This window comes from Suncus etruscus, chromosome 9 (assembly GCF_024139225.1).
Source record: "Suncus etruscus isolate mSunEtr1 chromosome 9, mSunEtr1.pri.cur, whole genome shotgun sequence".
In the NCBI taxonomy this organism is placed as follows: Eukaryota; Metazoa; Chordata; class Mammalia; order Eulipotyphla; family Soricidae; genus Suncus; species Suncus etruscus.
The window spans coordinates 6,566,452-6,581,340 of record NC_064856.1 but is presented as its reverse complement, the minus strand read 5'-3'; the positions used below and the strand labels follow the sequence as shown (position 1 = coordinate 6,581,340).

General features: G+C 47.2%; 2 protein-coding genes across 2 annotated transcripts in view; both read right to left on the bottom strand.

Annotated features, from left to right (window-relative positions):
• Positions 1 to 14,889, bottom strand: part of TMEM230 (transmembrane protein 230) — a 768,807-nt gene that overhangs the window by 544,347 nt on the left and 209,571 nt on the right. The window lies entirely within an intron of this gene.
• Positions 1 to 14,889, bottom strand: part of SLC23A2 (solute carrier family 23 member 2) — a 126,253-nt gene that overhangs the window by 40,794 nt on the left and 70,570 nt on the right. Inside the window, exons 4-5 of the mRNA XM_049779196.1 lie at positions 5,558 to 5,674; positions 4,777 to 4,934 (exon numbers count right to left, since the gene is read on the bottom strand). Coding sequence (XP_049635153.1) covers positions 4,777 to 4,934; positions 5,558 to 5,674 — 275 coding nt within the window. The remainder of the gene's footprint in view (positions 1 to 4,776; positions 4,935 to 5,557; positions 5,675 to 14,889) is intronic.

Here is a 14,889-nt window from a genome sequence, read left to right as displayed (position 1 = left end):
AGTGGGGGAACCTCTGGTAAGCAGAGCCTGCACTCAGCCCTTTTGAGACAACTATCCCACACTCTGAAAGGACCTGCCTGGAAGCAGAAAAAAGTCAGGGCAAAAGGAAGATGAACTACTCAAAGGAGAATCCAGCGTGTGGAGCAAGCAGATTGCCAGTCAGAGACGAAAGGAATAAACTCTACATAAACCTCACGGTCTCCTAAGACAGCATGGGGTGGTACAGAAACTCAGAGGAACCCACCTGAGAGAGAAAATTCCTCCTGCAGAAAGGAAATGCCCAAGCACTTTTGGGGTTGAGACTCCCACCTCAGTATGGGGGAAGCTAGCAGAATGGCAATCACAACCACTCATGATGCCCCTCAAAGCCACACTGCTCTGTTGTCCATCAGACATTCCAGCTCTGGCCCACCGCACCTTCCTCTGATGCCCTGCACTCCCAGCCTGCCTCTGTCCTGCCCTACCAGGCCCCCCAGAATGATGTACCACACATGGGTGGACAGCGTTGGCCAGTACTGCCTTCTGTCCTTAGACGCTCGCTCACCACCTGCCTGTCACCCTTTCACAGACACCAGGATGGGGTCCCCTGTTTCAGAGCTGAAAAGACTCTCAGATACAGCTGGTTGGGGACAGGGCAAGGTGACTTTTCTCAAGTTCAGCCTCCAGAATCCCCCCACTGCTCTTCCCTATTCGCTATTAGCCAGCTCTGCAATCAATTCTGCAAGAGCACACACAAACCCTACCAGCTGTGCCTTGCGCCCCCTCTTCCACTGGACAGCAAATGGAAGGGAAAAGGCAACATATCAAATGCTACCCATGAGGGCACTTAAACTCTAACAGGGATTTCCCCTACCCCAAACCCCTGGTTCCATTAACAGAGGGGTGGGAAGAGCAAGATAACTGGTATTAAAACAGAGATACACTGTGGACCAAATTGGACCCAAGTCCAGGGAATGGCTCTCAAGGCAATTTTAGGGACCCCTCAGGAAATTAAATAAATGTGGGTTGCAGATCAGACTCTGGCTGGGGTTACTACTTTTCTTTTCCAGTATGGTAAATGGGCCTTCAGGAGTATGTTTTCAGGGAACCAGAATGCTGTCTGCAACTTCACTTTTGACTGCTTCCAAAATGGTGCATATGGCTCAGACAGAAATGGGGTCAAGGTGGGGCAGGCCGCCCTGTCTGTCTGTCCGGCTGCTGCTGTGTGCTCTGCTCTACCTACTGCCACCACTAGTCTAGAAGTCAGAGGCCCCAAGAAAGCCATGGGGCACTGAGAGCCTAGCAAGCACACAGGACACACAGATCCATGGTGCTGGGAAGATGATGGTCAGCGGGCTTGCCTCCTCGCTGATGATTAGGCCGTAGAACTGGTTACCATGAGCCTCCCCCAAACCCCGTCTCTTCTCCTCAGTCTAGAACTAGCGTGAGAGCTGGCCAGGAAATGCCGTGAAGGGGCCTTCCTTCCTGTAGCCCGAGTCCTTCCTGCAGCCCCCCCAAGCTCAGAGTGGATGAGGCTGCCAAGAGGCATCTGGAGGAGAGGGCTAGAGACATCCCCTAAGAAGCAGACCTGTCCTGCCACTGTTCAGCAAAGAAAGTCAGCAGAAAAAGTCAGCGAAGGTGCTAGGTAGAGAAGGCCCATCTGAACCCCAATACTGAGTTAACATCAGGCAGTCAGGGATGCTGGGGGCTCTAAGGTGGCTCTGGAGAGCCCAGGGCTGCTGCTCAGACCTGGTTTCTGTAGATAAGGGCAGTGGCAGTGCCAATGGCACATCGGCAGGGGAGGATTTGGCCAATGGCTTAGCATGGACCTCTGGAACCAGTCCAGGGCTGTTGGGGGAATTGAACAGGACATTATACACCAAGCAGGAACACAACTCCACACCTCACTCCAGACACATGGCCATGAGACCCAAATTAAAAGCAAAGAACAGGGTAGTAAGGTGATGAAAGGGGAGGAGGGCAGAGGATGCAGGTGCTATGCAGACAAGTCCGGCCACACAACAGTGGGGTGGCCTCATGGAGCCCCCAGTTCAAAGACTGGGAGTGCGGATGGAGTGTGACCTGCCTACAGTAAGAAGGCAGTCCTGGGGCCGTAAAGATAGCATGGAGATAAGGCATTTGCCTTGCATGCAGAAGGTTGGTGGTTTCAATCCCGGCATCCCATATGGTTCCCCAAGCCTGCCAGGAGGGATTTCTGAGCCTAGAGCTAGGAGTAACCCCTGAGCGCTGCTGGGTGTGATTCAAAAACCAAAGAAGAAGAAGAAGAAGAAGAAGAAGAAGAAGAAGAAGAAGAAGAAGAAGAAGAAGAAGAAGAAGAAGAAGAAGAAGAAGAAGAAGAAGAAGAAGAAGAAGAAGAAGAAGAAGAAGAAGAAGAAGAAGAAGAAGAAGAAGAAGAAGAAGAAGAAGAAGAAGAAGAAGAAGAAGAAGAAGAAGAAGAAGAAGAAAGAAGAAGGAAGAAGAAGAAGAAAGAAGAAGGAGGAAGAAGAAGAAGAAGAAGGAGGAGGAGGAGGAAGAGGAGGAGGAGGAGGAGGCAGTATTAGCTACGTGGTAAGGCACAGGATAAGACACCCAAAACATACAGACACAAAAGAGAAAAATCTCTTCTGGTAACATAGAACACGAAAACCATTCCCCTGTGCTGCAGTAAGCCTGTACAGGGTATGGTGGTGGGACAACAGAAATGCCTACTTCCAGCCCTGCTGTTCTAGAGTAGCCGATCTTCCTATTCTAGGGTGACTGCTGTGTTAACTCTGGGGTCAATTCTCACTCAGGAAACATATCCTGATAAGGCCCCGCAGAGGACAGTATGGCTGTGGAGAAAATTGCTAAGCCTAGAACAGTAGATACAGTGGATAGGGCACTTGCCTTGCATTCAAACAACCAGGGTTTAATCCCCAGCATCCTATATGGTCCCAGGAGCAGAAACAGGAGTGGCCCAAAAAAACAAAATTAAAACAAAACAAAAAAAAAGCCCGTTGGCTGAGTATGAACAATGCCAAGCACCTTCTGATTGATTGTTCATGTAGAAGATAATGTAGGATAGATGGCCAGTACCTGGGCCTCTTCTGGAGCAGCTTCATTACTACCTGGGTTGTTTCCATCTCTTGGCACCTTACACAGAGTCCATAGTCACCAGGGTCACTTCACACCCTCGCCACCTAGGGAACCTACATCCTGATATGGAGACATGTATGCACCACACAAGTATGTACATGCTTTGGGGAGATGGAGCAGGCCATCTGGTGATGCTCAGGTGTTAACTCCTGGCTCTGCGCTCAGGAGTCGCACAACTGGCAAGCTTAAGGGACTATATGGGTTGTCAGGGATCAAACCTAGGTTGGGCAAATAAATGCCAAGGAAAGCATCCTCCCCCTCCCCCAGTACCATTGCTCCAGCCCTGCACACCCAGTCTTACAGGTGAGACCCTGGCACCCCCACCTACACATTCCCCAACCCCGTCCCAGGCATGGCTTGGCTTCCCCCAAACGCAACAATGCAAAAGGCCATGACACAGTGAGGGTGGGATCACATCACCCAAGGATGTCGGGGGATGCTCTTCGGACATCTCCCACTCATGGGAGCCTTGGGTCTAGTGGGCAGACCCATGCAATAACTACAGCTTAGTCCTGCATAAAAAGGTGCCTGTGACTGTGCCATTTCTTCACACATAGAGGGATGTAGGGCCAAAGCCCAGACATGTTTCCGGTCCTGTCTTAGACCCAAACGGCTATAAGGTCACCCGTGCCCGCCCCCCTCAGTAGAAGAGGGTGCCCTGGCCCCATTCTCTCTGCTGTGTCACTGCTTGGCAAGTTCTGCACAGAGTCAGGCCTGCCCGTGCACTTCTCAACCAGACTATGACCCCTGTACAGAGAACCAGCCATGCCTGCAAGGGAACGCTCCTGAGCAAGCCCACACAAGCTTTGCCTAGCAAAGGAAGCACATCAAAGGAGGGGAAGATTCTGCCTCTTGCATCTAGCCCAGAGCAAAGGCATCGCATCCTCCCAGGGTGCAAGGTACCCCTCCTTCCTTAAGCAGATCCACAGCCCCCTCCTGTTGCTTCCCACTGGCTATTCCTCTCAAGTAGAACACAGAAGCAGTGAGTCTCTCTTCCTGAGGACAGCCCTGACCTGGGTGAAGGAAGATACTGTTCTGGGCAGCAGGGAGAAGGGAGAGTAGGGAGAGGATGAAGCAATCACATAGGAGGCAGCAGAAAGGGATGCACCAGACTCCCAGATCAGCAGGGGGCACTCTGGGGGGTGGGGTGCGTGCACCTGCCAAAGGAAAGCGTGTCAAGGACAAAGCAGAGAAAGAACCACGTGACAAGATGGTGCACAAGATGCGGGGATGAGAGTTCGGATCACTGAATAAGGGTGGAGTCGGGGTGGGGGTTTCACAGAGGACAGGGGGGTCCACTGGGACCAGGAGAATGAGCAGGACAGACTAGTGGCTGGGAGCACAGCACAAGGAAGGGGAAGCAGGAGGTATGGAGAACAAGGGGGAAGACAACTTGCCACTTCTAATGGAGAAGGGGGCACAAGATAGGCACCTGATGTGCCATGGGGGACCAGAAGGACCTGAGTGAGTTCTATCTGCACCCCACAGTGGGTACTGGTGCTGCCCACCAGAGACAAAGCACTCCACAGGTGGAGTTGGGGGACATCCCCTAGGCCTAATCACCCCCAACAGTCTGTCCGTCCAAACCCGCCCTAGAGGGAGAGACGCCACATGTGTCTCTCGTAGCCCTCATGCCAGAACCCCCATGCAACCCCCTCTCACCTGCATCCAAATGTGGTCTGCAGCAGAGTGGTGATCCCCACACAGAAGAAGATGGTCCCGATGAGCTGGCTGGTGGCCCACTGGTCGAAGCCCACACACATGGCATCGGCCAACAAGAATGGGACCGCAATGGTGCCGCTGAAGCAGGTCAAGTAGTGCTGCGGGGGACAGCAAACTGAGGGTCAACTCTCCCAGCCTCGTACCCACAGCCCCCATGCTCGAGGTGTATGCCAGAGCCCATTTCTTCTTCCGTGGTTCCGTCCCATCACATTTTCTGGGCTTATTGTTGTTATTCACTCACATTGTGACTGACGATCCACAATGACTTGGGGCCAACACAGAAGCACTCACCCTCAGGACAAGCACCGCTACTTCCCTTACATTATTCCTCTTTTGTTTTAGTTTTTGAGCCATATCCAACTGTGCTCAGGACTTACCCCTGGCTCTGCACTCAAAAATCACTCCTGGTGGGACTGGGAAGTGATGTGAGATGCCAAGGAGAGAACCTGGTCGGTCTTATGCAAGACAAGCGGCCCACCCACTGCACTATCTTTCCAGTCCCAGAGTTTCCTTCTTTCATTCATTCCTTAGCCTACTACTACTGTTTTCTTCTTCCTTTCACCATTTTGAACCTAACGCCAACAATGATCCATTCCCACTGATCATTCTAGACACTCAGAGACAGTGAAACTGTCAGTACAATCTTTTTAATAGTCAAGTTGAATGTTGGTATCAAAAGCACTGGTGATTGTTCTCCCACCATCTGAAGCAGCCATCTTACCTGCAAGCCCAGAAAAATGCAGAGGTACCAGGGAGGGACATCTTCTATGGTGTAGATCATGTCGGAGCGTGGGGGGTCCAGGCTGCCGGTGCTGTCCAAGGTCTCAGCCAGAGAGCTCTGCAGGAAGATGGAGAGGAGAGAGAGAGAGAGCCAGTCAGCCACGGTGAGACACTCGCCTCCCAGCAACCTGTGCACCACTCAGCACAACTGGGGGGGGGAGGGAGAGGGAAGGGGGGGGAGGGGGAGGGGGAGAGAGAGAGAGAGAGAGAGAGAGAGAGAGAGAGAGAGAGAGAGAGAGAGAGAGAGAGAGAGAGAGAGAGAGAGAGAGAGAGAGAGAGAGAGAGAGAGAGAGAATCCCAGAGTGTACTATCCCAGGAGGGTCTCTGGTGTGAAGGAGTTTCCCAAAGAGGACACATATCGACAGGTTATTTAGAAAATGCAAAAATAAAAAAAAATTAAAAAAAAGAAAAGAAAATGCAAAAATGCAGATAGTCCACTGGTCTGTATCACTAAGCTTGTCTACAGACAGACATGAGAACTAAATCTCAGGTCTCCCACAAAGAAGACTGCTGCTCAGATAAATATGACACATTTCCAAGGCAGAGAGATTATTCTGATTTGCTTCCAAACAGACCAAAACAGATGTATACTTTAGGAGACATTTTTCTATCCACACTCACACCATAAAGTGACTACAGATTTGTTTTGCTTGGGTACCAGGGGTTGACCCTGAAGTTGTGTCTCTCTATCCACTCCTCAGCCCTTTTGGTGTTGGGGACTCTTATCATATAACCTAGGGGTTGCTCCTGAAGGAGGCAGCTGTGCTGGGAGACCATGTGGATACTAGAGATTGAGCCCAGAGCATGGGTTTACCCCCACAGAACTATCTCCCCTGCCAAATTACAGAAATAAATGGAAGGGCATTCAGCATGCCCTTCCACTTTGAACAATATCTTGCTAATCACCAGACATTTCAGATTACTGTCTAGACATTTCCAGTTTAAGCAGGGCCTCTGAACTCGTCCATTATCTGAATCAATTGAAGGAATATTAACAGCAACTCCGAGCTCTCCTCCAAGTAGCCAAAAACACTGCTCTGGGATCTAAAAATCGGGTGAACAATGTCTGAGTTTTCGATGAGTTACTTTTTTAATAGCCCTATAATCTTAACAATGTACCTAATGGGAGGGCCAGAGATGTCGTACAGCACATAGGGTGTACACAGCCAACCTAGGTTCAACTCCCAGCATTCCATACGGTCTCCCAAGAACAACCAGGAATAATCGGTGAGTGCAGAGCCAGGAGTAACCCCTAAGCACTGCCCCCAGAACAACAAAAAATCCCTAACAGAAAACAAAATTTAAAGCTGCTCTACCAAAAAAAAAGTAAACAAAGATAGATCTAGAACTGGTAGCCCAGTTCCAGCTTCCTTTCTGGATGGATTTGGAACATGGGAAGAAGCTAACTCCATGAATTTGTCACTCAGCTCAATTTTCTTTGCACAGGAGAAGGGGGAGGGGGGGGGCTTGTGGGTCAGATGCCTTTAAACAAAAGAGGTGACGCAATTCAACCTCACCTTCTAAAGCCTAAAGTAAATACATATCTGATGTACGAGACATTTGAGCTAGGATTAAATCTAGTCTGGATGTGACCTTTAGAAAACTTTCTTCCGCTCAAACAGCAGCAGATATTTCACATTACAAAATGCATTCAGCAATGTAAAAGACTGTCTTTTGAAATTTCATTAAGCAGAATGTGGGGTGCTTACCTTGCACAAGGCCAATCTGGGGTTCGATCCGCAATATAACATAGGGTTCCTCAAGCACTGTTGGCTATATGCAAGTGTCAGCTACGTGCAGGACAGGCCAAGTGTCTAACCCTGTATTTTATCTCTCTGGCCCAAGAGAACGTAAAGCTTGTACATCCTTCCTGGTATGCCTTTTGGCCATTGATGACTGTATCTGTTATTTTTCTCAGAAAGCAACAGTCCGAAATGAAAGAGTGTTAGGTGGAGTCAAGAGTCAGAGGGAGAGGGACAGACATAGAATGATCACACTCATTTATGGGGCAGTTAAAACAAAAAGATAGTATGGTAATAATACCCAAAGACAATAGAGATGAGGTCCAGGAGGATTGGTCCATGGTAGGAACGTGGCCACAAACAGCACAGCGGTGCAGTTAGGGTAGAAAAGAGACCGCCATGACAATGATAGTTGGAAATAATCACTCTAGACAAGAACTGGATACTGAAAGGAGGTAAAGTCATAGGCAAACCACAATGTCTAAATGAAAAAAAGTAGGGGGAGGGAGAGATGAAGAAAGAGACACTGGGGATGTTGGTGGTTGGAAATGTGCACTGGTGAAGAGATGAATGTTGGGTAACTGAAACTCAATCATGAACTGTGCAACTGTGTCTTTTCTTTTTTTTTTTTTTTTGGTTTTTGGTTTTTGGTTTTTGGGCCACACCCGATGATGCTCAGGGGTTACTCCTGGCTATCTGCTCAGAAATAGCTCCTGGCAGGCACGGGAGACCATATGGGACACCGGGATTTGAACCAACCATCTTAGGTCCTGGATTGGCTGCTTGCAAGGCAAACACCGCTGTGCTATCTCTCCGGGCCCGCAACTGTGTCTTTTCATGGTGATTCAATGAAAAAAAATTATTGAAAAATTTTTCACTTCAAGGCCAGAGTAATAGTACAGCTTTGCCTTGTATGGAACCAATCCAGGTTTGAACCCTGGCATTCCATAAGGTCCCCCAAGCCCACTAGGAGTGATTCCCGAGCACAGAGCCAGGAGTGACCCCTGAGCACTGCTGGGTGTGGCCCAAAAACCAACCCCCTCCCCAAATTTTTTTTCTCACTTAAAAAAAGTAAAAATAGGGGCTGGAGAGGTAACAATAGAGGTAAGGCATCTGCTTTGCAAGCGCTAGCCTAGGACGGACTGCAATTGGATCCCTCGGCATCCCATATGGTCCCCCCAAGCCAGGGGCAATTTCTTTTTTTCTTTTTTCTGAGCACATAGCCAGGAGTAACCCCTGAGTGTCAAATGGTATGGCCCAAAACAAACAAACAAACAACCTCCCCCCAAAGAAAAAAGGAAAAAGAAGGGGCCGGAGAGACAGCATAGCAATAGGGCATTTATTTGCCTCAGACACAGAAGGATGGAGGTTCGAATCCCAGCATCCCATATGGTCCCCTGAGCCTGCCAGGAGTGATTTCTGAGCATAGAGCCAGGAGTAACCCCTGAGTGCCGCAGGGTGTGGCCCATATTTCTAAATTCTGGGAACTACTGAACCTGATTTGGGAAGCTCAGACCCAGACCATAAACTTCCTCCACACTCAGTTGGTCATTCTCCTAACAAGAAAAACTATAAAATCTGGTCCCATTCAAGACCAATACTGTACCATCAGTAATACAAGACTTAAAGGTGGGAAGCCTAAGTTGACAAAGGAATGACATTTGAAAACAGAGCAGCCAGTGATGCCACAGTATAGGGAATGTATCTCTCTACCAATTCCAAAAGTTAGTTTTGACTATTAAACACATGAACTAAAGGGAAAAGACAATACATTGGAACTATTCGGGACTGGGCAAAGATGAAGACATACTAGTATGTCTTCCACTTATGGATGTGGTTCAGGGGTGGATAGTCTGCCTTACATGTGTGAGACAGAGTCTCACCCCTAGGAACACAGCAGCCAAGAGTGTCAGCCCCAGACCCAAAGGACCATAGGCAGGGGGGACACCCACCTCAACTGCTAGTCCTGTACCGGACCTTTCTGAACCCTAGTCTCATGCCTACCTATGCCTATGAACAAAGTGCCCACAGAAAAACCTTCAAGAGCAAAGTTTCTTTGAGAGATGGCTGCTGCAGTAATGGTTGTGTAACATCACTCAAAAAGATTTTTCCAAGCTCTGAAGTAAATTAAAGGGAAATAAAAGGCCTATCTGTCCTTCAAAGATTATTGAGCTCAGAATTTAGTTTCCTGTTTAAGGCTTAAGATCATAAATAGGGCCCGGAGAGATAGCACAGCGGCGTTTGCCTTGCAAGCAGCCGATCCAGGACCAAAGGTGGTTGGTTCGAATCCCGGTGTCCCATATGGTCCCCCGTGCCTGCCAGGAGCTATTTCTGAGCAGACAGCCAGGAGTAACCCCTGAGCACCGCCGGGTGTGGCCCAAACACCAAAAAAAAAAAAAAAAAAGATCATAAATAACCTTTACAGCAAGACTAGTCCAAAGCAGGTATCTGCATTTCTAAAAAGAGCACAGGTCTCTGTCAATGATTTTGTTTTATGCCTGAGCACTGCTGGATGGATGGGCGGGTGAAGGGTAGGCTGATGGGAGGGTGGTGGTAATGATTTCTGATTTGCGGGCCCTAAATTGGAATATAACTTGAGTTATAAAGGAAGTAGATGATGCATTCTCAGCCACCCAAGAAATAATTGGGCAAACCGTAGTAGAAAATACAAATTAATTGTGGGATTAAAACCAGTCAAGGATTTGGGGTCAGACTGTCAGGTAAGCAGGTCTGGCACTTGCACTGCATATGTTCGACCTGAGTTTAGTCCCCAGAATACAAACCATATAATTCTCCAAGCATTGCCAGGAGTAAATCCTGAGTATAGAGCTTTGAAAACCCCTAAGCATTGCCAGGTGTGACCTCCCCCCAATAAAAGAAAAGCAAAACTCAAAAAGTCAGGAATTAGGGAGTCAGAGTAGTTATACAGGTGTCACAAGATTCTATCTGAGAATCACAGAAACTATCAAAATGTAATTAAACAACAAAAAGAAAAGATTCCTATTACTAAAAATAGGGCAATAGGGAATGGGCATGATAGTATAGAGAGGATAGGATAAGGCATGCATGCCCTTGCATGCAGCAGACTAGGGTTATGTCATCAGCATCCCTTATGGTCCCAGGAAAGACCCCTGAGCACAGAGTCAGGGGTAAACCCTAAGCCCCACTAAGTGTGGCCTTAAAACAAACAAAAGGGGCCGAAGAGATAGCATGGAGGTAAGGCGTTTGCCTTCCATGCAGAGATACAGTGGTTCGAATCCCAGCATCCCATATGGTCCCCTATACCTGCCAGGGACAATTTCTGAGCATAGAACCAGGAGTAACCCCTGAGCACTGCCGGGTGTGACCCCCCCCAAAAAAAGAAATAAAAACAAACAAACAAACAAAAAGTTCAATGGGCTAAAGCGACATTACAGTGGATGAGGTGCTTGCCTTGCACATAACTGACCCGGGTTCAATCTCTAGCATCCCCCATCTTAGAGTGCCCTAAGCCCTGTCATTAGAAGTGATCCCTTGGGCCCAGAGAGATAGCACAGCGGCATTTGCCTTGCAAGCAGCCAACCCAGGACCAAAGGTGGTTGGTTCGAATCCCGGTATCCCATATGGTCCCCATATGCCAGGAGCTATTTCTGAGCAGACAGCCAGGAGTAACCCCTGAGCACTGCCGGGTGTGGCCCAAAAACAACAACAACAAAAAAAAAGTGATCCCTGATGATGGAGCCAGGAGTAACCCGAGTACACAGCTGGGGATAGCCCCTAAAACAAAATAAAAACAAGAAAAAGCTAAAGTAAAAGAATGTTACTTAAAAGCTAATAACTAAAATATTAAAATTAGAAAAATACATTTAACTAGAACTGGTAAGAGAGAAAATAGGTGTTTTTTAAAGTAAAAAATTTTAAGTAGAATTAAAATGTTTAAGGCTCTGATAGAGCCAAACAGTCCAGGTGTTAAAAAAAATTTGCCTTACATGCAGCAAAGCTCAGTCCAGTCTCCAGCACCACACAGATTCTCCCAAACACTAATGGGAGCAAATTGAGTATGTCCCAAAATAAAAAACAAACATCTAGAAATTCATATCCCAAAAGAAAACTCTCTGATATAGGAAAATTTTCTTTAAAAAAATCAGGTTTAGGGGCCGGTGCGGTGGCGCTAGAGGTAAGGTGTCTGCCTTGCCAGCGCTAGCCTAGGACGGACTGCAGTTCCATCCCCTGGTGTCCCATATGGTCTCCCAAGCCAGGAGTGACTTCTGAGCGCATAGCCAGGAGTTACCCCTGAGCGTTACTGGGTGTGGCCCAAAAACCAAAACAAAACAAAAACAAAAAAACCCACAAAAACAAAAATCAGGGCCGGAGAGATAGCATGGAGGTAAAGCATTTGCCTTGCAAGCAGAAGGACGGTGGTTCGAATCCCGGCATCCCATATGGTCCCCTGAGCCTGCCAGGAGCGATTTCTGAGCATAGAACTAGGAGTGGCCCCTGAGCGCTGCCAGGTGTGACCCAAAAACAAAAACAAAAAACAAACTAACAAACAAGCACAGGATGGAGGTTGTTGGGCCACACCCATTAGTATTTTGGGCCCACTTTGGCCTTGGTTTGGGGGACCATGTGGTGCCAGGAAACGAAACTTAAGAGCCTCCCCCAAACCATGAGTCCTTTAAGCTATCTCCCCAGATCCTAAATAATTTCTTTTGTGGAAGAAGGGAGTGGGGGTAATGGCACACCTTTCTGTCCAGGAAAGTAGCTCAGCAGCAAAGCATGAGTTTGGGTTCACTCCCCAGTACCATTGAAATAGGTCTATCCCTATGCAAGTTGATAGACCTGGCAAGATGCACACTGTGGGATGGTGGGACACATGTGGGAGGATGACAGCAGCTTAATAGCAGCTTCTGCCCTATGGTGTGATGATAAGGACTTCATAGAGCAGACCCACCATTACCTGGTAGACTGATAAAATAAGGGGATGGATGGGCCGCCATATTTTTTCTGAATACATTTTTTTTTAAAGACTTGATACTAGTAAAACATATTCCAAGACTAGATGGGAAAGCTATAGAAATTAAAAGAAGATCCTGAACCTAAACACCTAGTTCAGACTCAGGAATGAAGCTCCATGATAAAATAAATACATGCCTGGAGTTAACATGTGAGAACTGGACTTCTTCCTTAGCAATTCAGAGCAAACATACATGCAAACCTTACTAACTTGCTGAACACACTCAGCAATAATAGCACGACCTGGCTGAAACCATGCCAAACCCAGGACCTCAGCACTGAGCAGGGCAAGACATTCATGGACATCCAGTAACTGGTTTACTGGTCATGATTTTCACCTGTAGGCAGTCACGGTTTCCTAAAAGCTTCATATTACATTTACCTCTTGGACTTATCTGCAGGGTGCCCCTGGGAAGTCATAAGCTGCTTAACAGATTTAACTGTTTAAAAGATGAGGTGGAGACTCTAAAAAGGTGAATGACTTGGCCAACAGGGGACCAGAAGATGGTTCCCAAAGGCTGTCTGTGCTATGCTGCTTTTCAAAGTCACCAGAAATGCTTTTTGTCATTACCAGAAACAACAGTTGTTCTAAAATTGTGATTAGTAATAAGTGTCACTACAACCACTTCACACTTTTGTAAATAAATATTATGAGGAACCCTTAAGATTACACAATGAGATTTAAATGGGAGCTTCTAAGCCTTTTACTTATTTAAGTCATCATTGTTATTTTTACTATGACGTTCAACCCCCTGGGAATCCCCAATTAGAAAAGACCAATGATAGAGCCAGAGCGATTAAACAATGGGTAAGACATTTACCTTATGTGTGGCCAATGTCAGTAGGATTCCCTGCATCCTTTATGTTCCTCAAGCCCACAAGGAGTGATCCCTGAACACAAAGTCAGGAGTAAGCCCTGAGCACCAGCAAAAAAAAAAAAATTTTAGGGCCCGGAGAGATAGCACAGCGGCGTTTGCCTTGCAAGCAGCCGATCCAGGACCAAAGGTGTTTGGTTCGAATCCCGGTGTCCCACATGGTCCCCCGTGCCTGCCAGGAGCTATTTCTGAGCAGACAGCCAGGAGTAACCCCTGAGCACCACCAGGTGTGGCCCAAAAACAAAAACAAAAACAAAATAAAAAAAAGAAAAAGAAAAAAAATTTAAAAACAAACAAGAAAAGAATTCTAATAATTCTAGTGATACCAGATAAGTGAATCTGGCTATGAGATCCTTCTGGTTCTTTCAGGAATAAATCCCTTGGAGCAAATTCCAACACGAAAGTGTCTGCTAATAGCACATTGATCGATAGTTACCGGAAAATGTTCCAGAGCATTAAGAGACACAAGAACAGTTGGTATTTTTATAAATTGGAACTATTACAATGAATAGTTAACTATAATTGGGAAAATAGACATGATGTGGAGAACACAACATTCCCTTTTTCTCCTCGGATATCACATTATCTCCCAGTCAGGTGTCTGGGGACAGCCTTCGATGCCATCTGAAAGATTACTATGGGTGGAATCTGGGGTGTGAAATGTTCTTTGGAAAACAAAGATGGCAGAAGGCCTACTCATCTCATTTTCTTTGTCTCTAAAAACACCCATAACAGCAGCATCTTTCAAACATTATGAGCTACTCGGAGTTTTCAGCTGTGACACTGAGCCGTGAGCACTGCTCAATCCACAGCAACCCTTCTCCCCATCCACACTGTTCCATAAAAGATAAAAATAAAAGTTGGTGACACAGGGCCCGAAGAGATAACACAGCGGCGTTTGCCTTGCAAGCAGCCGATCCAGGACCAAAGGTGGTTGGTTCGAATCCCGGTGTCCCATATGGTCCCCCGTGCCTGCCAGGAGCTATTTCTGAGCAGACAGCCAGGAATAACCCCTGAGTAACGCCGGGTATGGCCCCCCCCCAAAAAAAAAAAAAAAAAAAAAAAGTTCGTGACACAGGAAAACTTTAAGGAGAAGAAAATTTACCAATGATTCAACAATGAAAAAAAAAATACTTTTCAACCATGTAAATAATGTCATGTGTTTATACATACTATTCTCTCTTTTCCCACGGACCACCCTCATCACAGTCATGAGGGTTAAAAGCTCCCCCAAAGTATTAATGTTTCCATCCCCACCCCCCAAAAAACTAGTACTTATGTTCCTGAAGTTTATTTTAAAAACCAGGGCTTTCTGGGTCAAGAGCTGACAGATAGTACAGCAGATAGGGTGCACGTCTTGCTCTCACCTGGGTTAGATCTAACTTGGGTTAGATCCCCAGCATCCCATAAGATCCCCTGAGGCCACCGGGAGTAATTCCTGAGTGCAGAGCCAGGAGTAACTCCTGAAACTGACAGGTGTGGCCCAAATATCAAGATCAAACACACACCTGCACCAAGAGAAGGAAACTGAAAAACCTGGCAAATGTCTCCTAGAAATTCGGATTTTCACTTTTACCAGAGGACTGGCTACAGTCCATCAAGTCTGAATTCATCTGAATTCAGAAACGCCACTGGGCTGCAGAATCTCGAGCTCGGCAGCACCT